Raw genomic sequence first — 19,693 nt, 5'->3', positions numbered from 1 at the left:
CTGGCCAGAGCAGAGACAATGACTTGGCTGTGCTGTCCCAGCTATGCCCAGAGAGCCCCAGGTTCTCTGGCCAACAGCATGGGGCAGGTGGCCTCTTGGCCTCCTTTGGGGTAGTGTCCTGGTCGTTGCTCTCCTCTCTTGCCAGGAGTTTGGGCTCCTGGCTGATGTTCCTGCAGGCCCCCAAGCCAAGGAACATCTATCCTGCTGCTGGAGGCCCTTGCTGCAGGTTCTGGTGTCCTCAAAGAGACTTCTCTCTTCAGAGGGGGACCAAACCATTGTGCTTGACTCCACTTGTCCTCTTCCTAGGTGATTGGGAAGCGTGTCCCACCAGACCAGCTGATGAGCCTGCTGCTGGCCATGTTTGAGGGGCTGGTGGACCCTGACAAGAACTGCTCCCGAGCAGCCACCGTCATGATCAACTGCCTGCTCAAGGAGCGTGGAGGAGTCTTGCAGGAGAAGGTGAGGAGCTTCTGCTTGGCCTTAATGTGGCCCCCATGGTCCCAAAGCAGCTCTGAAGAAGCACCTCCAGGCAGGCTGGGTCACCTCCCTTTCTTCTGGAGCCTGGGAACATCCTCTGAGGAGCTCTAGCAGCTGATTTGGGCTCCAGAAGCCCACCAGGAGCTCTAGCAGGGCAGTGGTGGTGTGCCCATGCCTGGAGGGGTGTGCAAGGCATGGAGCTGTGGTGCTGAGGGCCATGGGTTGGTGGTGCCCTGGCACTGCTGGGGCACTGCTGGCACTCCACTATCCTGGAGATCTTTTCCTACCTCAGCCATCCCATGGTTCTCTGAGGCACTGGTGCTGAGCCCCAGCCTCAAGCCTGGGGCAGTGAGTGGAGCCTGGGGAGCAGGTTCCTGAGAGGAGCTGGAGCAGAGGGTGTGGAGACACCTCACGGAGGGGCAGGTCAGGGTGAGGAGGAAGCTCAGGGAGGGTCTGGCAGCAGATTCCTGGGGTGAAGCTTGGTCTCCCAAGGACCCCAGGGCTGAGTCAGGTTTCAGGAGCTGGGCTGGCCCAAGAGTGATCCCCCAGAGGGGAGAAAGGCTCAGTGGTGGTGGGAAAGACTTGAGCAGAAGCTCCAGCAGAAAGCCAAAGGCTGAGGAGCAGCTGGAGCCCTGGTGGTTCCAATTACTGCTGAGCCCTCAAGGTGGTGGATTAGAGACAATCCTCCTGTCCAGCACCTCTAAGCCCTCAAAGCCTCTAGACAGGTTCCCAGCCAGGAACCCTGAGCTCCACCAGAGCTTCCAGAGGTTTCAGGAGGAGCTTTGAGACCTGCTGGTAACCTGAGCTGCTCTGAACTCCTCAACCCGAGCCAGCGCCAGGGGCTGGCTTGAGCCAGAAGCTGCTGCCTCCAGCCATGCTGCAGAGACACTGGAGGAGGAGAGGACACAGGGCATGGTCCTCAGAGCTTTGGGGCTTCTCCTGGCCAGGAACACAACAGCAGCAGCCAGGGGACAGATCAAGAGGTCGTGGAATAGTTGGGTGGGAAGGGACCTTAGAGGTCACCAAGTCCAACCCCTGCAGTCAGCAGGGACAGCTCCAACCACATCAGGCTGCTCAGAGCCCCAGCCAAGCCTCAAGGGGCAGAATGGGCAACCTTAACCTCCCCTGGGGCACCTTGAGGCCAATTCCTCATGGTCCAATGCTTGGCACAAGAGTTCTCAGCCCCAGCTGGCTCCAGCCTCTTCTCAGGCAGTTGCAGGCAGCCAGAAGCTCTCCCCTCAGCCTCCTTTGCTGCAGGAATGCCCAGAGCCCTCAGCTGCTCCTCACAACTTCTCCACACCCTCCTTCTCCAGACCATTTCCCAGCTCCTTTGCCCTTCTCTGGACACTTCCAGCCCCTCAGGACCCAAAGTCGAGCCCAGCACTCCAGGGGTGGCCTCCCCAGTGCCCCCTCTAGGGCACCATCCCTGCCCTGCTCCTGCTGCCCAGCCTGGGGCTGCTCCAGGCCAGGCTCTTGGTGGCCTTCTTGGCCACCTGGGCACAGGCTGGCTCCTCTCCAGCCGCTGCCACCAACCCCCAGAGCCTTTCCCAGTGGACACTTTCCAACCATGCCAGGAGGCTGTAGCTCAGTGATGTCCTCTGAGGTTCCTTTTCCCTCTGGGACTCCTGTGCAGCCTCCTTCTTCTTTTGGATGGCTTCTGGGGGAAGGATCCCTGACTTCCGTGGAGGTCCTGTGGCTGTGCAGCCACCCAGTGAGCACAGCAACCTGCCTCAACCCCCCCTGAGTCATGGTCTGCTCACTTCTGTTTCCTGGTGCCCCATGCCCTGAGGGGCCTGGCCCGCTCTGGCTGTGATTGCTGACCCCAGGTTCTCGGCCCTCCTGCAGGTGCCTGACATCATGAGCATCATCCACAGCAAGCTGGAGGAGGTGGATGAGGAGCACGTCCGGAAGGCTGCTCAGCAGACTGTCTACATCCTGGCCTCCCAGCACAAGAGTGTGGTGGTCTCCAGCTTACTGGGCACCTCCCTGCCCTTCGACAGGTCCTGCCCCGCTCCGCCGCGCTGCCCTTGGCTCCTCTGGTGCCTGGGCCTCAGAGCAGCTGCCACCCAGGCTGCAGCTTGTCCCTTGGCTCCTTGCAGCAGTAATTCCCAACTGGAGTTTCCTTGGGATGCTGGAAGGATCTGCTGGGCTTGGAGGCACTGGGCAAAGCTGGTGGCAGTGAGCGCAGCGTGGCTGCGGTGCCTGGGCTCGGTTCCTAGGGCAGCCACCTGCCGGCTGAGCCCTGAGATCTTCCTCTCCTCTGTGAACCAGACCTGCTGCTCCAGTCCTGCCCCAGTGGGCAGAGCTGGGATGTCCAGGAGGCCTTTGGGGGGTGTTGACTTCTTGGGTGACTTCTGGGATCGCTGGATGTGGCCATCAAGCCACTCCTGGCACACAGCTCATGTGGGCCACCAAGGATTGGCTCTCTTCATGGGGCCTGTCGCCCAGCGTGGCACTCTCAGCAGTGTTTGCCACCAAGACTCACCACCCAGGTTGGCTCTGCCCCTGGGAATGGCCCCGGGCCGGGATTAGCAGTGGCCTCGGTGTGGTGCTGCCATCCCCAGGTGCTCCCCCTGCCCCTCACCTGAGGGGGAGCCAGATGATGCCAAAACAGTTCTGCCTTTGTCTTCCCCTGCCCTGCAGCCACACCTGCACCATGTGGAGGGCCTTGGCCACCGAGCCCACCCTGACGACGCAGATGCTGGAGCAGCTGCTGGAGAAGATCGGCCGGGACGTGCCCTACAAGGAGAGCAGGAGCTTCCTGCTGGGCAGCGGCACCGAGCGCATCGCCACGCCCCTGCCCCTGGCCGTGAGTTGTCTCCTGCCGCCCCCAGCCCGCCCCCACCCCTGCAGTGCTTTGGGGCTCTGGTTGGAAGAGGCTTTTTCCCCCTCGTTTCTCGGCTGGGGGTTGTGCCAGGCCTGGGCTCTTGGCAAGGACCCAGCACCGCCTCGTAAAGAGCCGTTCAGGTGTCCCCCCTCAGGGGACACCACTTGGGGCTTTAGGGCTTCAGAGCAGCCACAGCCCAGCTTGGCAGCTCCTGGAGCAGGAAAGCAGCTGTGAAAATTTCCTCCTCCTCCCGAGGACCAAGCACAGATGGGTCAGGATCAGCAGCTCTGAAAGCCACCACCTCCTTCTCCTCCTCCTTCCCTCCTTCTCCTTCTCCTCCTCCTGTCCCTGCTCAGCTCTACACTGAATTCCAGCCTGGTGGGGTGGGCAGGGCCCTCTGGACCTCACCCAGTGCAGCCCCCTGCTCCAGCAGGGTCACCCACAGCAGGTGCCCAGCATCCCAGTGCCCAGCTGCCTGTGCAAGCTCTCCAGACAAGGAGACTCCACAACCTCTCTGCAAAGCCTGCTCCAGGGCTTGCAACCCTTCAGGCCAAGAGGCTGCTCCTGAGGGAACCTCCTGGCTCCCAGTTTGTGCCTGGTGCTCTTTGAACTGTTCCTGGGCCCCACTGGGAAGAGTCTGGCCCCAGCCTCTTGTCCCCCACCCTCTGAGTCCTCTCCTGCCCAGGCTAAGCAGCCCCAGGCCCCTCAGCCTTCCCTGCTCAGAGTCTTCTCAGCAGCTTCCCAGCCTGCCCTGGGCTCTCTGCAGCAGCTCCCAGGCTGTGTTGAAGTGTGGAGCCAGCACTGGCCCCAGCTCTGCAGCTGTGACCTGAGCAGGGCAGAGCAGAGGGGACACTCTGCTGAGTGTCCCCAGGAGACTTTCTTGGCCACCTTGCTGGCTCATGGTGCCCTTGTTCCCCCCCAGCACTCCCAGTTCCATCCCAGCAGCTCCCTGCCTCCCCTGGACAGAGGCAGGAGGTTGTTGCCCCCTCCCCAGGGTCAGGACCCTGCCCTTGCCCTGGTTGAAGCTCAGGAGGCTCCTCTCCTCTCCCCACCTCTGCAGCCTGGCCAGCTCTGGCTGTGTGGCAGCAGAGCCTGGCAGGCTGTCACCACTGCTCCCAGTCTGGGCCAGCAGTGAACTGGTCGAGGGCCCACTCACAGTGTCCCTTCCTTCCATGGAGCTGTTGGCCAAGACTGACCCCCGGGGAGCACCAGGAGGTTCTAACCCCCACCTCCTGTCTCCTGCTCTGAGCACCTTCTCCTCCTGCCCTGCTGGAGCTGCTCCTTCCCCACAGGCAGAGCCTGTACCTCCCCCAGCTCGCCTGAGCAGCCCCCCGAGGTGCCTGCAGGCCACAGGGAGGTTTCACCGAGGTGTAGGTGATGCTTGGCTGGGGGCAGCGTTGCAGGAGGCAGCAGAAAGCTTCGTTGCTGAGTTCTTTCCTGCCAGCCGTGGTGATGGGGAGGGAGATCTCCTGCTAATGCTCCCCTCCTCCCCTCTGCAGGTCACATCTGCTCTGTATGAGATCATGTCTGCTCCAGAGGCTGGCCCAGCAGTCCTGGACCTCTACCCGCAGCTCTTTGTGACCCTGCTGCTGCGCGTCAGCAGCACCCTGGGTGTGCAGCTCCCCAAGAGCCTGCAGAGCAAGGAGAGGAGGAGCAGCAGCCATGGCCCTGCTCCCAGGAGCCTTCATCCCTGCAGGTACCAGGGAGCTGGTTCCCTTAGCCCGTGTGGAGCTCCTCTTGCCTTCACACAGCTGCCTGCGCGGTGGTACTGCCCAAAGAGCTCTGCTGGGGTGGAGGGTTTGGGGAGCAGGGGGTGGGGAAGTTCTGCTCGACAATCTCCAACCTGGGATGTGATCAAGCAGCAGCTCTGCAGCTTGGGAAGGCACTTGGAGGGTTGGGCTATGGCCACAGCCACCCAAAAAATGTCCTGTTGGTCTTCAGGAGGGGTTGTGGTGGGGCTTGCTGGGCTGGTTGGGGGTGGATGAGGAGAGAGGATGGACTTGCTGGTGGGGAGGGTGAGGAGAGGAGGGTGAAAGAAAAGGTGAGGGAACTGGGGACTGGTCTGGAAAATTTGTGGGGAGCAGCTGAGTGAGCCTGGAGCAAAGGAGGCTGAGGGGAGACCTTCTGGTGGTCTGCAAGTGCCTGAGAGGAGGCTGGAGCCAGATGGGGCTGAGATCTCCTGTGCTAAGCTCTGGGCCAAGAGCAATTGGCCTCAAGTTGCCCCAGGGGAGGTTGAGGTTGTCCATGAGGAACAATTTGTGCCCTTTGAGGCTTGTGCAGTCTGTCCCAGGCTGCCCAGGGCAGTGGTGGAATGCCCATGCCTGGAGGGGTTTGCAGGCTCTGGATGCTGAGTGCCATGGGTTGGTGGTGCCCTGGCACTGCTGGGGCAGTCACTGGACTTTATCATCCTAAATGTATCTTCCGACCTCAACTGTTCTGTGACAAGCTGAGAGTTGAGGTTATTGATCCTGGAGGAAATCCTCAGGAAACTTTGTGGTGGCCTTGCAGGACTTCAGGGGGCTCCAGGAGAGCTGGGGAGCAGGGACCTTCATCAGGAGGTGTCGTGGTGGGGCCAGGGGTGCTGGGTTTGAACTGGAAGAGGGAGATGGAGCCTGGAGCTGAGGAAGCAATTCTGCCCTGGCAGGGTGGGCAGAGCCTGGCCCAGGCTGCCCAGAGAGGTGGCAGGTGCCCCATGCCTGGGGGTGTCCAAGGCCAGGCCGGGCAGGTGCTGTGGTCTGGCTGCTACCTGCACTGGCTTCAGAGCACTCTGGAGCTGTTGGGCTCAGTCCAACAACCCATGGCAGCTGTGGCAGGAGGCGCTGAAGGCTCAGTGCAGGGCTTCGGAGCTGCTTCTCCAGCCACCAGCTCGAGGTCTGATGGTTCTCTTGGAGCTGAGGCTGGCCTGTGGGGAGCAGCCTCTGCCCTGCTTTTCAGCTTCATCCTCTTGTGGGCTTCCAGACTTGGATATTTTTCAGACCACGATTCCAGACCAGGGAGAAAAAAAAAATCCCTTAGAAGAAGCCACAAAACCACCAGAGAAGACTCTGGCATCCCTTGGCAGCTCATTTGTCACATCCCAAGGGTGAAGAGAGGCCATCTGAGGTGGCAGATCCCCTCAGCAAGAGCGGCTGCTCGGTGGCTTTCTGCTGGTGCAGCCAGAACTGGCTGTTCTCAGCCAGTCCTGGAGGAGCAAACAGCAGATCCTGCCCAGACCTGATGCCACCACATGAGGACAGCTGCAGGAGACTGGAAGCAGCTGATTGTCTCCATGGCACACAGGGGAAGGAGCCAGCAATGAGTGCTCCATCTTCAGGTGTCTGAGCTCCAAATGGCATCAGTGGGACACAAACCAGGGCAAGAGGCTGGGGTCAGAATCATCCCAGTGGTGCCCAGGGACAGGCCAGGGGGCACCAGGCACAGACTGGAAGCCAGGAGGTTCCCTCAGGAGCAGCCTCTTGGCTTGGAGGCTTGCAAGGCCTGGAGCAGGCTGTGCAGAGAGGTTGTGGAGTCTCCTTGTCTGGAGAGCTGGCACAGGCAGCTGGGCACTGGGATGCTGGGCACCTGCTGTGGGTGGCCCTGCTGGAGCAGGGGGCTGCTCTGGGTGAGCTCCAGAGGTCACTTCCCACTCCACCAGACTGGCATTCAGTGAATCACAACATATTTTAGGCTGGAGCTTGGAACAACAAAGCTCCTCCAGCCCAACCCCTGCAGTCAGCAGGGACACCTCCAAGCACAGCAGGTTGCTCACAGCCCCAGCCAAGCTGGCCTGAAGTGCTTCCAGGCACGGGACATCTCCCACCTCTCTGGGCAGCCTGGGCCAGGCTCTGCCCACCCTGCCAGGGCAGAATTGCTTCCTCAGCTCCAGGCTCCATCTCCCCTCACATCAAGGTGACCAACTTGGTGCTGGCCATGATTGCCCTGGAAGCACTTTCTTGATGGTTGCAGCCTGTGACTGCCATCACCAGGGCTGCTCCTAGCACGGTTGTGCTGACCACTCTTTGGGACCACAGCTGATGAGTCCCACATGGTGTCTGTGCCCTCAAGAAGCAGAATGGGTCCCTCATTGCTGCTCCCAGCACCTGCTGCCTCGGGTCTGCTCCTCAGCCCTTCTCTTGGTGGGGCAGATGTTGGTGCAGAGCAGCCACATCTTGTCCAGGCATCCCCAGAGGTGTCCCTTGGTTCTGAGGGCCAGGGAGTGGAGCTGTGGCAGGGGATGGGATGTGCTGCTGCTGTGAGCCTTCTGCTCCTCCATGTGGGTGCAGGCAGGGTCTCCATGGCTGAGGCCATCACTGATTGATGGCTCCTGGTCCAAGGCTGCCTGGAAAAGCGTCTGAGATGTGAAATTCCAGCCTGGTCCCAGGAGCTGGGTCCAATATCAAAGTCATTTCCTGTCCTCATCTTCAATTCTAACTTCTCCATGCTGTTGAGATGCCAAAGGGAGATGGTCAAGGTGAACATGATCCCTTGGCAGGAAAGAGAGGCTGGAAGAGCTGGGCTTGGGTTGGAGAGGAAGGAAGTGTCTACAGAGCGTGGTGGAAAAAGCTAAGCCTTGGAATGATCAGCTTCGAGCATCTGCCCTGCAGGAGCAGCCTTGGGTCAGGAGCTCCCCTTGGGCTTCTCAACTCCTCCACCACTCCAGGGGAGAGGAGGGGCAGCTGCTGGGAAGCAGCTCCAAGGAGAAGGAACTGGGAGTGCTGGGGGGGAACAAGGGCACCATGAGCCAGCAAGGTGGCCAAGAAAGTCTCCTGGGGACACTGAGCAGAGTGTGGCCAGCAGGCCAAGGGAGGCTCTCCTGCCCCTCTGCTCTGCCCTGCTCAGGTCACAGCTGCAGAGCTGGGGCCAGTGCTGGCTCCACACTTCAGCACAGCCTGGGAGCTGCTGCAGAGAGCCCAGGGCAGGCTGGGAAGCTGCTGAGAAGTCTCTGAGCAGGGAAGGCTGAGGGGCCTGGGGCTGCTTAGCCTGGGCAGGAGAGGACTCAGAGGGGATCTTCTCACATCTGCTGGGGCCAGAATCATCCCAGTGGGGCCCAGGAACAGTTCAAAGGGCACCAGGCACAAACTGGGAGCCAGGAGGTTCCCTCAGGAGCAGCCTCTTGGCCTGGAGGGTTGCAAGGCCTGGAGCAGGTTGTGCAGAGAGGTTGTGGAGTCTCCTTGTCTGGAGAGCTGGCACAGGCAGCTGGGCACTGGGATGCTGGGCACCTGCTGTGGGTGACCCTGCTGGAGCAGGGGGCTGCTCTGGGTGACCTTCTTGCTCTGCAGAAGTGTCTGCTGGTCCTCAGGACGTGGCAAGGGCTGGGCAGTTCCAGACAGGCTTTGGCATGGGAGGGCTGCAGGACCTGAGGAGAAGGCCAGTGAGGAGCTGGCAGCACTGGAGCAGCCTGGCTGGTCACACCAAGCTTGGCTCAGCCTTGTGGGGCAGCTCTAGCTCACAACTGGTTGAAGAGCTCTGGAGGTGCATGTGGCCAGGCTGCAAACCAGGAACTCCAGCAGATGGGTGTGGGCAGCTGGTGGGAGGCTGCTTCTGCCCAGGGCTTCCCTTTAATTAGCAATGAACTCCTGTTTGGCCTGAGGCCTTCGTGGTGCAGGGAGGCTGGGAGCAGCTGTGTGGGCCTCTGCCAGGCTTGGGTTCCCCACCAGAGCTCAGCAAGCTCCAGAAGTTGTGGGAGGGCTTGGGTTGGAAGAGACCTTGAAGCTGATGGAGTCCAAGCAGTGCCCCAGCAGTGCCAGGGCACCACCAACCCATGGCCCTCAGCACCACAGCTCCACGGCTTGCACACCCCTCCAGGCATGGGCACTCCACCACTGCCCTGGGCAGCCTGGGCCAGACTGCACAAGCCTCAAGGGGCACAAACTGTTCCTCATGGACAACCTCAACCTCTCAGGGGTGGTTTAGGTGTTACCCACACCCACACTGGGGCAACTTGTGGCTGATTCCTCTTGGCCCAATGCTCGACACATGATCTCAGCCCCAGCTGGCTCCAGCCTCCTCTCAGGCACTTGCAGACCACCAGAAGCTCTCCCCTCAGCCTCCTCTGCTGCAGGCTCCACACCCCCAGGGCTCTCAGCTGCTCCTCACAACTTCTCTGCAACCTTTTCCTCCTTCTCCAGACCCTTCCCCAGCTCCCTTGCCCTTCTCTGCACACCTTCAGCCCCTCAAGGTCCTTCTTGGAGTCAGGGACCCAAAACTGATCCCAGCACTCCAGGGGTGTTTTACTGGAGCTGCCCCCCAGTCCACTTCAGGGCCTGAGTCCTTGGAGCTGGTGGGACAGGAGCTGTGCTCCAGGTGGGGTGGTTCCAGGTGTCTTTGTTATCCCTAACCTCACCCAGAGATGGCTGAGAGGTGTTGTGAGGTCATCTTCTTCAGTCAAGCCAAGCTTTGGTGTCCTCCCACAGCTTCTGGGCGATGTGACCCAGGGTTGTGCTCCCCCTGCGGCCTCCCAGGGCTGGAGGAGGGGTGATGGTCCCTCCAAGCACCCATCTCTTGTCGATGTGACCTAGTGGTGTCCTCACTCTGCGCTCTCCTGGAGCTCCAGGGAGCTTCCCGCACATCCCAGCACTCTGCAGGCAAGAGGTCTCTGGGTGGCCGCTCTGCCAAGCAGGCAGAGCCTCCGGCAGCTCTGCCCGCCCCAGCCTCTGCCTTTCTGTCCCCAGCTGCGCCGTGGAGACGCTGAAGGTGATGCTGGCTCGAGGTGGCAGCGAGGAGGTGGCCAGGGCCGTGGCCAGCGCCGGCGGCTGGGACATGCTGGCGAGTCCTGAGAGGCACCACGACGGCGTCGCGCTGCTGGCTGGGTAGGGCACCGGGCGCTGCCGCCTGGCTAGGGCACCGGGCGCTGCCGGCTGGGTAGGGCACCGGGCGCTGCCGCCTGGCTAGGGCACCGGGCGCTGCCGGCTGGCTGGGGCACCGGGCGCTGCCGCCTGGCTAGGGCACCGGGCGCTGCCGGCTGGGTAGGGCACCGGGCGCTGCCGCCTGGCTAGGGCACCGGGCGCTGCCGGCTGGCTAGGGCCCCGGGCGCTGCCGCCTGGCTAGGGCACCGGGCGCTGCCGGCTGGCTAGGGCACCGGGCGCTGCCGCCTGGCTAGGGCACCGGGCGCTGCCGCCTGGCTAGGGCACCGGGCGCTGCTGCTCGCACATCTCCTCCTCCCTGGGGCTCTCCTGCGCCTCCCCCAGCCCTGGCTGCTCACACACCTGCAGTGCAGCTTGGGAAGGTGCTGAGGGACCTGCAGCACCTCTGTGAGGACAGGATGAGAGCCCTGGGGGCTGTTTGGCTGGAGAAGAGCAGCCTGAGGGGATCTGCTCAGTGCTCCGAAAGAGGTGAAGGGTAGAGGGCAAGGGGCTGGGACCAGACTCTTCCCACTGGTGCCCAGGGGTATGCCAAAGGGCACAAGGCACAAACTGGAGGCCAGGAGGTTCTCTCAGGAGCATCCTCTCTCGATGGGCACCCAGCTGAGTGGTTCCCTGGGGCAGCAGGGTGGGCACGCAGCCGAGTGGCTCCCTGGGGCAGCAGGGTGGGCACCCAGCTGGGTGGCTCCCTGGGGCAGCAGGGTGGGCACACAGCCGAGTGGCTCCCTGGGGCAGCAGGGTGGGCACCCAGCTGGGTGGCTCCCTGGGGCAGCAGGGTGGGCACGCAGTGCGCGTGAGCGGTGGCTCTGGCCTCGGCAGGGCGATGGCACGGCACGCAGGCCCCCGGCTGCCCCTGGTTGTGAAGAACCTCCTGCCCAGCCTGAGCAGCATCTTCGACAGCCAGAGAGTCACCACCACTGCCTTCTTCGCTCAGGTGAGCCTGGGCCACCAGCTTGGCTCCTCTGCAGCTCTCCAGAAGCCTTTCCCTGCCTGCTCGGAGAGCAACCAGGGTGGAGGTTAAGCTTGAGCTGGGCCCTGCCTGAACTCCACTTCCCAGCCCCTCACTTGGCTGCAGAAGGCTTTGGGTGCCCTCTGCCAGAAAGTCCTCCTGGAGGAGCTCAGCTCAGGGGGTTGAGTGAGGGGACAGTGAGGTGAGAGTGAGCTGAAGGATGGAGTTCAGAGGGTTGTGCTCAGTGGGATAAGGTCTAGCTGGAGGCCTGGAGATTGTGCTGCTCCCCAGGGGTCAGTTCTAGGCCTAGTCTTGGCCAACATCTCCATCAACAGCCACAGTGAAGGGACACTGTGGGCCCTGAGCCAGTTCACTACTGGTCCAGAGTGGGAACAGTGACCAAGCTCTGCTGCCACCCAGTTGGAGCTGGCCAGGCTGGAGAGATGGGGAGAGGAACTTCCTGAGCTTCAGCCAGGGCAAGGGCAGGGTCCTGACCCTGGAGAGACCTCTGCCCTGCTCAGGCCACAGCTGCAGAGCTGGGGCCAGTGCTGGCTCCACACTTCAGCACAGCCTGGGAGCTGCTGCAGAGAGCCCAGGGCAGGCTGGGAAGCTGCTGAGAAGACTCTGAGCAGAGAAGGCTGAGGGGCCTGGGGCTGCTTAGCCTGGGCAGGAGAGGACTCAGAGGGGATCTTCTCACTTCTGCAGGGTGTGGGGCAAGAGGCTGGGGCCAGACTCTTCCCACTGGTGCCCAGGGACAGGCCAAGGGGCACCAGGCACAAACTGGAAGCCAGGAGGTTCCCTCAGGAGCAGCCTCTTGGCTTGGAGGGTTGCAAGGCCTGGAGCAGGCTGTGCAGAGAGGCTGTGGAGTCTCCTTGTCTGGAGAGCTGGCACAGGCAGCTGGGCACTGGGATGCTGGGCACCTGCTGTGGGTGACCCTGCTGAAGCAGGGGGTTGTCCTGGGTGAGCTCCAGAGGTCACTTCCCACCCCACCAGGCTGGGATTGAGAGATTCTGTGAGCCTCAGCTCCAGGGGGTGGCAGAGAAGCTCTTGCAGGCCTCCAGCTCTGACCACATCCTCGCCGTGAGCCAGCAAGCTGTGGCTGGCTCCTGACGTACCCCCTGAAGGAATGAGGTGACTCAAGTCCTCTCCCCATCTCCTGGTGGTGGCCAGCAGACTGTAACTCCATCTCTCCCAGCCTTCCAGCCCTGGGCTGCTCCAGGAGCTTTGGTTACATAAAGGAGCTCCTGATGCCAACAACCCCCAGCTCCTCGTGTCCTCCCCCCACCTCCCAAACCACCTTCTAACTTCTCAGCTGCTTCAGCAGCCCAGGATGAAGTGTTTTGATGTTCTCCTTGGCTGGGGGAGCCGCCAGCCCCAGCTCTTGGAGGCCATCCCAGAATGTGCTCCAGTTTTGGAGCCTGCTTGGCTTCTCCTCAGCCTTCCAGGGTTGAAAATAGCAGCTTGGCCTCAGCCTGGAGCTGGGAGGGGGAGGAGAAGCAAGTGGCTGAGATTGTCCCCACCACCAGCTCAGGGGTGGGTCTTCAGCTCAGGTCTTCTGACCAGGTCATCACCTTAGGTCCTCAAGTGAAGGTCTGAGGGGAGCTGGAGGAGCCAAACCAGGTCTTGCAAGGCTCTCCCATGGCTGAAAGGAGCAGGAGCACCCCCAGCTCAGTCACCACCACCATCGCCTCCGTGGCGGCTCCTGGGGCCGTTGTGCTCTCCATGCTGAGCCTCTCTCCTCCTTCAGCTCCTCAGCAGCAATGTGGTGAACGACCTGATCCTGCTGGAGACCATGATGGACAGCATGACAGGGAGGCAGAAGGACACCTGCACCTTGGTCAGGATGCTGGCGCTCCGGGGGCTCGGCAACATCGCCTCGGGGGCACCGGAGAAGGTGACCATGGCTGGCAGGGAGGGGAGCATGGAGCCAGCAGCTGCTGCCCAGGGCTCAGTCCTGGGGCCAGTCTTGGCCAGCAGCTCCATCAGCAATCTCAGTGAAGGACACCATGGGGCCTCACCCAGTTTGCTGGTGGCTCCAAACTGGGAGCAGCAATGACACCCAGGCAGAGCTGGGCAGCCTCGGGAGGTTGGCAGAGGAACCTCCCCAGGGTCAGCCAGGGCAAGGGCAGGGTCCTGACCCTGGGGAGGGGGCAACAACCTCCTGCCTCAGCCCAGGGAAGGCAGGGAGCTACTGGGAAGGAACTGGGAGTGCTGGGGGGGAACAAGGGCACCATGAGCCAGCAGGGTGGCCAAGAAAGTCTCCTGGGGACACTCAGCAGAGTGTGGCCAGCAGGCCAAGGGAGGCTCTCCTGCCCCTCTGCTCTGCCCTGCTCAGGCCACAGCTGCAGAGCTGGGGCCAGTGCTGGCTCCACACTTCAGCACAGCCTGGGAGCTGCTGCAGAGAGCCCAGGGCAGGCTGGGAAGCTGCTGGGAAGTCTCTGAGCAGGGAAGGCTGAGGGGCCTGGGGCTGCTTAGCCTTGAGAAGAGCAGATCCTGCCCTGGGGAGGGCATCTCCTGGGGGCTTCCCAGACACGTCCTACAGGGAGCCCTTCTCCCACCCCTTCCCTTGCAGGTCAGGAAACATGGGGCCAAGCTCTTGGCCTCCATGGTCAATGGCATGGATGACAAAGATGATCCTCACAACCTGGTTGCCCTTGAGGCCATGTCCAGTCTCTCCAAGCTCCTGGATCACCTGGAGCAGAGGGACATCCAGTCCATGCTCCTCCACATCGCCATCAGGATCCGGCCCTTCTTCGACAGCGTAAGGCTGGGCTGGGGTGGCCATGCTGGTGGGACCCCAGGTGACCTCTGCCCACCCAGAGCCTGCTACTCACAGAGGACATGGGTGTGAGGGGCAGAGGGAAGCTGCTGAGATGCTTCAGGGCACGTGGCTAGGTGCAGATGGGGCTGGGGGTGGAGATCAGGGTGCTCTGAGCTGGGAAGTGGAGGAACCTGTTGGGCTGTCTCCTTGGGCCATGACTTGATGTGGGTGCTCCTGGGAAGCAGCAAGGGCAGAGGGAGGACAAGGAGAGAGGAGATGTCCTCTGTGGGTGTCTGTCCTGGTCTTTGTCCACCCCCTAAACCCTTCCAGCCTCTCCACAAGGAAGCTGGCAGCTTCTGCTCAGCTCACAGCCTGTCCCTGGGCTTGAGCCTCTTGTCCTTAGTTTGGCCAGGCCCAGTCCAGCTTTGGGAGGTGTCACCTTCTCTCCTGCTCCGTTCTGCTCAGCACAACCACAGCCAGGAGTTGTCCAGCTCCATGCCACTGCTCTGCCCCTTTGAGGAGCTGGAGGCCTCCATCCTCCATCTTGTTGTCCACCACCTCCTGGGCACTCCTTGCTTGGCTGGTGGTGGGCTCCAGAGCAGCAGGAGCAAACGGAGGTGATGGTGGCTGCAAGCTGGGCTGAAGGTGTGGAGGGGCTGTGAAGTTGGAGGGTCATTAGGTGGGGCAGGGTGAATTGCCCCCCACTAGGAGAAGCCATCCTCAGCCCCAGTGGGGTTTGGCACCTCCTGGTGAGGAATCCTCTCAAACCAAGCCAGAGCTGAGGGCTCCTCCTGATGCTCGCCAAGGCTGAGGAGCGAGGTGGTGGGTGTGGGGAGCAGCCCTGTGCCCCAGGGCAGGAGCTGCCCGGCAGGTTGGTCCCTGCTGAGCCCTGCTTGTTCCCCCCCAGGAGCAGCCTGACCTGCGCCGCTCCTCCATCGTCCTCTTTGGCAACCTGACCAAGTTCAGCGAGGGCCACGGAGAGGTCTTCCTGGAGCAGATCCTCAACGGGCTGGTGACCCTGCTGCTGCACCTGCAGGACCCCAGGCCAGAGGTGGTCAAAGTGAGTGTGCCAGCAAGCCACCACCGCGTTCTTGGCCCTGGGGGTGAGGATCCTGCAGGCTGCTGAAGCTCCCGAGGGTGCTGCAGCCTCCTCCTCCTCCTCCGTGTCCCCCAGGCCTGCAAGTTCGCCCTGCGCATGTGCGGCCCCAGCATGGGCTGCGAGGGCCTCTGCGAGATGTTCCTCAACCACCTGCGGGAGGACAGGAGCCTGCACTACGGAGAGTTCATGAACAACGTCTGCAAGCACCTGGTGAGTGCCTGCCAGAGCCCTGCCTGCAGACACCATGGCCTCCTCAGGTCCTCTGGCTCTCCACAAAGGAGCTTCTGAGAGCAGGGCTGAGCCTAGGCTGACCTTCACCTCCATAATGTGCTCTGGGTCCACCCAAGGGCAGGTTTCTTCCTGCCCAGGGGTGCTGCTGGCCTCCTCAAGGTCCATAAGACCCACAACATTCTCTGGTTCCATCTAGGGCAAGTCCTCTCAAACCCAAGAGTGTTTCTTGTCTGACTTTGGCCTCCTCCAAGGTCCTCAGGGTTTGCACAAAGCAGCTTTCTCCTGGCTCAGAGGTGCTCCTGGGCTTACCTTGACCTCCACGAGGCCCTCTGGGGCCTTCCAAAGCAATCTCCTCCAAGCCCAGGAGTGCTTTTGGGCTGGCCTTGACCTCCCTAAGGTCCTCTGTGTCTGCACGAGGAACTCAACCTCTGGAGGAGCTTTGGGCATTCCAGGAGATGGTGCCAGCTCTGCTCCAAGTTGACCTCCTTGGTGGCTCTTTGTCCCCTAGATGCAGAGTTACCCAGAGATGCTGAACCGCCTCATCTCCACCAACCTCTTCTACTTCAAGAGCAGCTGGGTGGACATCCGGGCGGCTGCGCCCATGTTCATCGGTGAGGCCCTGCCAGGCTGCGCCTCGGGCGGCACAGGGGTGCCAGGGAGAGCACCAGCTCCTCCTGCTGGCACCAGCCTGGGGGCACAGGGGCTGAGAAACGCCCTGGGGGGTTGGTGGCAGCGGCTGGAGAGGAGCCAGCGTGTGCCCAGGTGGACAAGAAGGCCACCAAGAGCCTCACCTGGAGCAGCCCCAGGCTGGGCAGCAGGAGGAGGGCAGGGATGGTGCCCCTGGAGTGGGGCACTGGGGAGGCCACCGCCAGAGTGCTGGGCTGAGCTTTGTGCCCGACTCCAAGAAGGAGCTTGATGGGCTGGAGGTGTCCAGAGAAGGGCAAGGGGAGGGTCTGGAGAGGAACTATCTGGCACCTGACCAGGCCCTGCTGTGTTTGGGTGTCCAGCAGCCCCGGGCAGACTCTGGTTTGCAGCAGCACTTAGCTGTCCTGGTGGGTTCCAGGCCAAGTCCTGAGCCTAAAATTCTTCTTCAGGCTTCCTCGTGTTGCACGTGGATGAGGACCACTGTCAGCAGGTGGATCTGGACCCCCTCATCTCAGGTGAGTTGGCTGCTGTGCCCCCTGGCTTCCTCTCCTGGGCAGGAACATGCTTCTGCCCGCTGGAGCTGGAGCTCAGCCCAGTGAGATGGACAAGTTGTGGTCCCTCTTCAGGTTCTGAAGGGGACCAGTTGTGGAGCACCCTCCCAGGGAGCCCCAGCACCAGCAGCTTGGTGGCTTTAGGGCATCTCTTGCAATCCCACCAGTGTGGTGGGATCCAGCAGCACCTGCCTCTGTCCCTGGCTGAGCTGGGGGACACTGGGAACGTTCCCAACCTCCTGGTCAGCCCCTGTGGCCAGGATGAGCCTGGCAGCAGAAGACCAAGGTGCTGTGAAGGGCTTGAGTATCACCTTGGGGTTGCTGAGGTGCCATCTGCACTGCTTCTTGTGGGGACCTGCTGGTGCCTGTCAAGTGACCCCAAGCTCCAGAGTGGGGCATGGCCCCATCAGGCTGCACTGCAAGCTCTGGCCCTTGGCTGGTGGCTCCCAGCAACAAATCCCTGTGTGGTGCCACTGGGAGGTACCTCTGGAGATCACCATCGTGGACAGCTTCTTCCCCCCTAGCACTCTCAGTTCCTTCCCAGCAGCTCCCTGCCTCCTGGATTGGGCAGGAGGTTGTTGCCCCCTCTCTAGAGTCAGGATCCCCTCCCCTTGCCCTGGTTGAACCTCAGGAGGTTTCTCTGCCCACCTCTCCAGCCTGCCCAGCTCTGGCTGGCACCAGAACCTGGTATGGTGTCACCACTGCTCCCAGTCTGGACCAACAGCAAACTGGTCAAGGGCCCACAGCATTCCTTCAGTGAGGTAGTTGATGGAGATGTTGGCCAAGAACTGAGCCCTGGGGAGCAGCACAAGCTCCAGGCCTCCAGCTAGACTCTGTCCTTGACCAGTGGCTCCAGGCTCTGGCCAATCAGTGCCTCCAGTCCTTGGCCTGTACATCCAATCCTTGGCTGCTGGCTCCAGTCCTTTCCTGGTGGCCCCATTCCTTGGCTGACCAGTAGCTCAAATCCATCCCTGGTGGCTCCAGACTTTGGCCAGTGGCTCCACTCCCTGGCCCACTATTGGCTCTGTCCCTTGGCCGGTGGCTCCAGTCCCTCCCTGGTGCCTCCTACCCGTGACTGATGACTCCCGTCCTTGTCCCCTGCCTTCCCTGGGGCCACCTGCAGCCGGTCCCCAGGAGCAGGAGCTGCGGGGTGCCGTTCCCCGGCCCGGGGGGGTCCCTCGCAGGGCTGCTGGCAGGGTCGGGGCGGGGAAGTTGCCGGAGCCGCAGCCGAGGGCATTGCTGGGAGCAGCCTGAAGTCATTTTCCTGGATTTCGGGGCCGTTTTCCCCGCGGTGGTGACCTCATCGGCTCGGAAACTCGCGGAGCCTTCCAGAGCCGCTGCCAGAAACGCTAAAAAAGGACAAAATTTGTCCTTTCCGTTGCTTCCCCCCCAAAAAAGGGAGGGGGGGGACTAGGGGGGCTCTGTCTGCCCCGCAGCCGCCAGCCCTCAGCCTGCCGCTGAGTAATGGCTGGAGGCAGCCTCCTGCCTGCCTTCGGCTGGGGGCTGCTGCCGAGCTTCTGGGCTTGGGGGGGGCTCCGAGGCTGCAGCCCAGCCTGAGGGACCCAGCACCCCCCCCCCCGCCACCGCCGGGAGCTGCGATAGGGATGCGAATCGTGGAAGGGTGGCTGGGGAGGGGGCAAGGGGGAGATGCCGGGGAGGGGGGGGACACGCCAGGGCACCCCAGTTCCAGCCCAGCCCTACCCCATTCCCACCGCAGTGGTTTCCACCACGCCAAGGTTGAAACCCAACCTGAGGAAAGCTTCCCCCCCCCCCGGCAAAGAGCTTGATCCAAGGAGGGCTGGGGCTGGGCTGGGGCTGGGCTGGGGCTGTAAATCATGGAGGGCTGGCTGGTGGCGGGACCAGGAGGAGATGCTGAGGGGCTGCTGGGGGGAGCAGGAGCTGGGGGTGGGGAGGAAGGCTCCTGGTAAACAAGCTACTGGAAAAAGAGGAGGAGATCTGGTTACTGGTGGGGAAAATCCACCTGGATCCGTTTCTTCCTCCCGGGAACGGGGCCAGGAGTTAGGAAACGGCGCTGGGGCGGGGGGGGGGTAGCTTGGCCCGGGCAGCGTCTGCGCGGGGCCCCCCCTGGGGTTCAGCTCCTGGAGCAGCTCCCGGAGCAGCTCCTGCTGCCAGCCCCCCCCGCGCTGGGGCCCTGCTCCTGCGGCAGGAGGAACCTCACCAGCCCCAGAGCTGGGCCACAGGGAGGCCTCCTGCTGCTGGCAGCTCAGTGCCACCCGCTCAGGGCACTGCCAGCCTCTCCAGCCCAGACCCCACCGGCACCAGCCTCCCAGTCCCACCACTCAGGGGCAGAGGGGCACGTCCTGCTGCCTTGTCCCCTGGCTGCAGAGCTGGAGGCCACTGGGGAGGACTGAGGAGGCTTTTAGGTGCCTGTGGGCCAGGAGCTGGGGCTGCAGAGGGGCCTCAGTGCCCCTGGCACTGGGATCTTCCTCCCTCAGCCGCAGAGCAGAGCCAGGCGATGGCTCCAGCCCAAGCATGGTCCCAGCGTGGGTGGCTGTGGTCCTGCAGCCCCCCCAGGATGCTCACCTCTTGGTTGTGGTCCTGCAGCCCCCCCAGGATGCTCACCTCTTGGCTGTGGTCCTGCAGCCCCCCCAGGATGCTCACCTCTTGGCTGTGGTCCTGCAGCCCCCCCAGGATGCTCACCTCTTGGTTGTGGTCCTGCAGCCCCCCCAGGATGCCCACCTCTTGGCTGTGGTCCTGCAGCCCCCCCAGGATGCTCACCTCTTGGTTGTGGTCCTGCAGCCCCCCCAGGATGCCCACCTCTTGGCTGTGGTCCTGCAGCCCCCCCAGGATGCTCACCTCTTGGTTTTCTCCTCGCAGCTCTGAACCTGCTGCTGAAGGATCCTGTCCCTGCGGTCCGCGTGAAGGTGGCCGAGACCTTGGGGCGCCTGGTCAGGGTGCTCTGAGCCCCGGGGACGCCTGCAGGACACCCCAGGCGCAGCAATAGTCGGGCTGGCTGCTCGCCACGGGCGCTGCCCCCACGTCTTCCACCCACCCGGGCTCCGGTTCTCCTGCTCCCCAGCGGCTCCATCGTCATCACCTTCCTCAGCCCCCAGCGCCAGCTGGGCCAGGCTGGGACTGGTGGCCAGAGGAGGACGCGGTGGTGGCCACACGGGCCCAACTTTGCAGGTGCTGGTTGACTTCTGGGTGCTGGGCAAGGGCAGCTGGACCTTGGTGGCAGCATCTGGAGATGGGGAGGGGGGCTGCAGCCCTGGGCTGGATGGAGCCTGACATCCCCCCCCCCCCCCCAAGCTGTCCCCAGCCCCTTGTCTCACCCTGCTGCTGCTGCTGCTGCT

At 62.7% G+C, this 19,693-nt stretch overlaps 1 protein-coding gene across 5 annotated transcripts in view; it reads left to right on the top strand.

The window, feature by feature from the left end:
* MROH1 (maestro heat like repeat family member 1) overlaps window positions 1-19,693 on the top strand; it is a 55,355-nt gene extending 35,662 nt beyond the window's left edge. For all 5 annotated transcript variants that reach the window (XM_064154490.1, XM_064154488.1, XM_064154491.1 and 2 more), the window contains 13 exons: window positions 307-459; window positions 2,323-2,477; window positions 3,121-3,286; window positions 4,804-5,000; window positions 9,955-10,092; window positions 10,963-11,077; window positions 12,840-12,986; window positions 13,665-13,853; window positions 14,761-14,913; window positions 15,028-15,162; window positions 15,692-15,794; window positions 16,278-16,343; window positions 19,218-19,693. In XM_064154490.1, coding sequence (XP_064010560.1) covers window positions 307-459; window positions 2,323-2,477; window positions 3,121-3,286; window positions 4,804-5,000; window positions 9,955-10,092; window positions 10,963-11,077; window positions 12,840-12,986; window positions 13,665-13,853; window positions 14,761-14,913; window positions 15,028-15,162; window positions 15,692-15,794; window positions 16,278-16,343; window positions 19,218-19,303 — 1,803 coding nt within the window. In that variant the 3' untranslated portion in view covers window positions 19,304-19,693. The remainder of the gene's footprint in view (window positions 1-306; window positions 460-2,322; window positions 2,478-3,120; window positions 3,287-4,803; window positions 5,001-9,954; window positions 10,093-10,962; window positions 11,078-12,839; window positions 12,987-13,664; window positions 13,854-14,760; window positions 14,914-15,027; window positions 15,163-15,691; window positions 15,795-16,277; window positions 16,344-19,217) is intronic.

Source organism: Pogoniulus pusillus, chromosome 14 (assembly GCF_015220805.1).
Source record: "Pogoniulus pusillus isolate bPogPus1 chromosome 14, bPogPus1.pri, whole genome shotgun sequence".
Lineage (NCBI taxonomy): Eukaryota > Metazoa > Chordata > Aves > Piciformes > Lybiidae > Pogoniulus > Pogoniulus pusillus.
The sequence above is the reverse complement of the archived record's forward strand: the minus strand, read 5'-3'. Positions and strand labels throughout refer to the sequence as shown.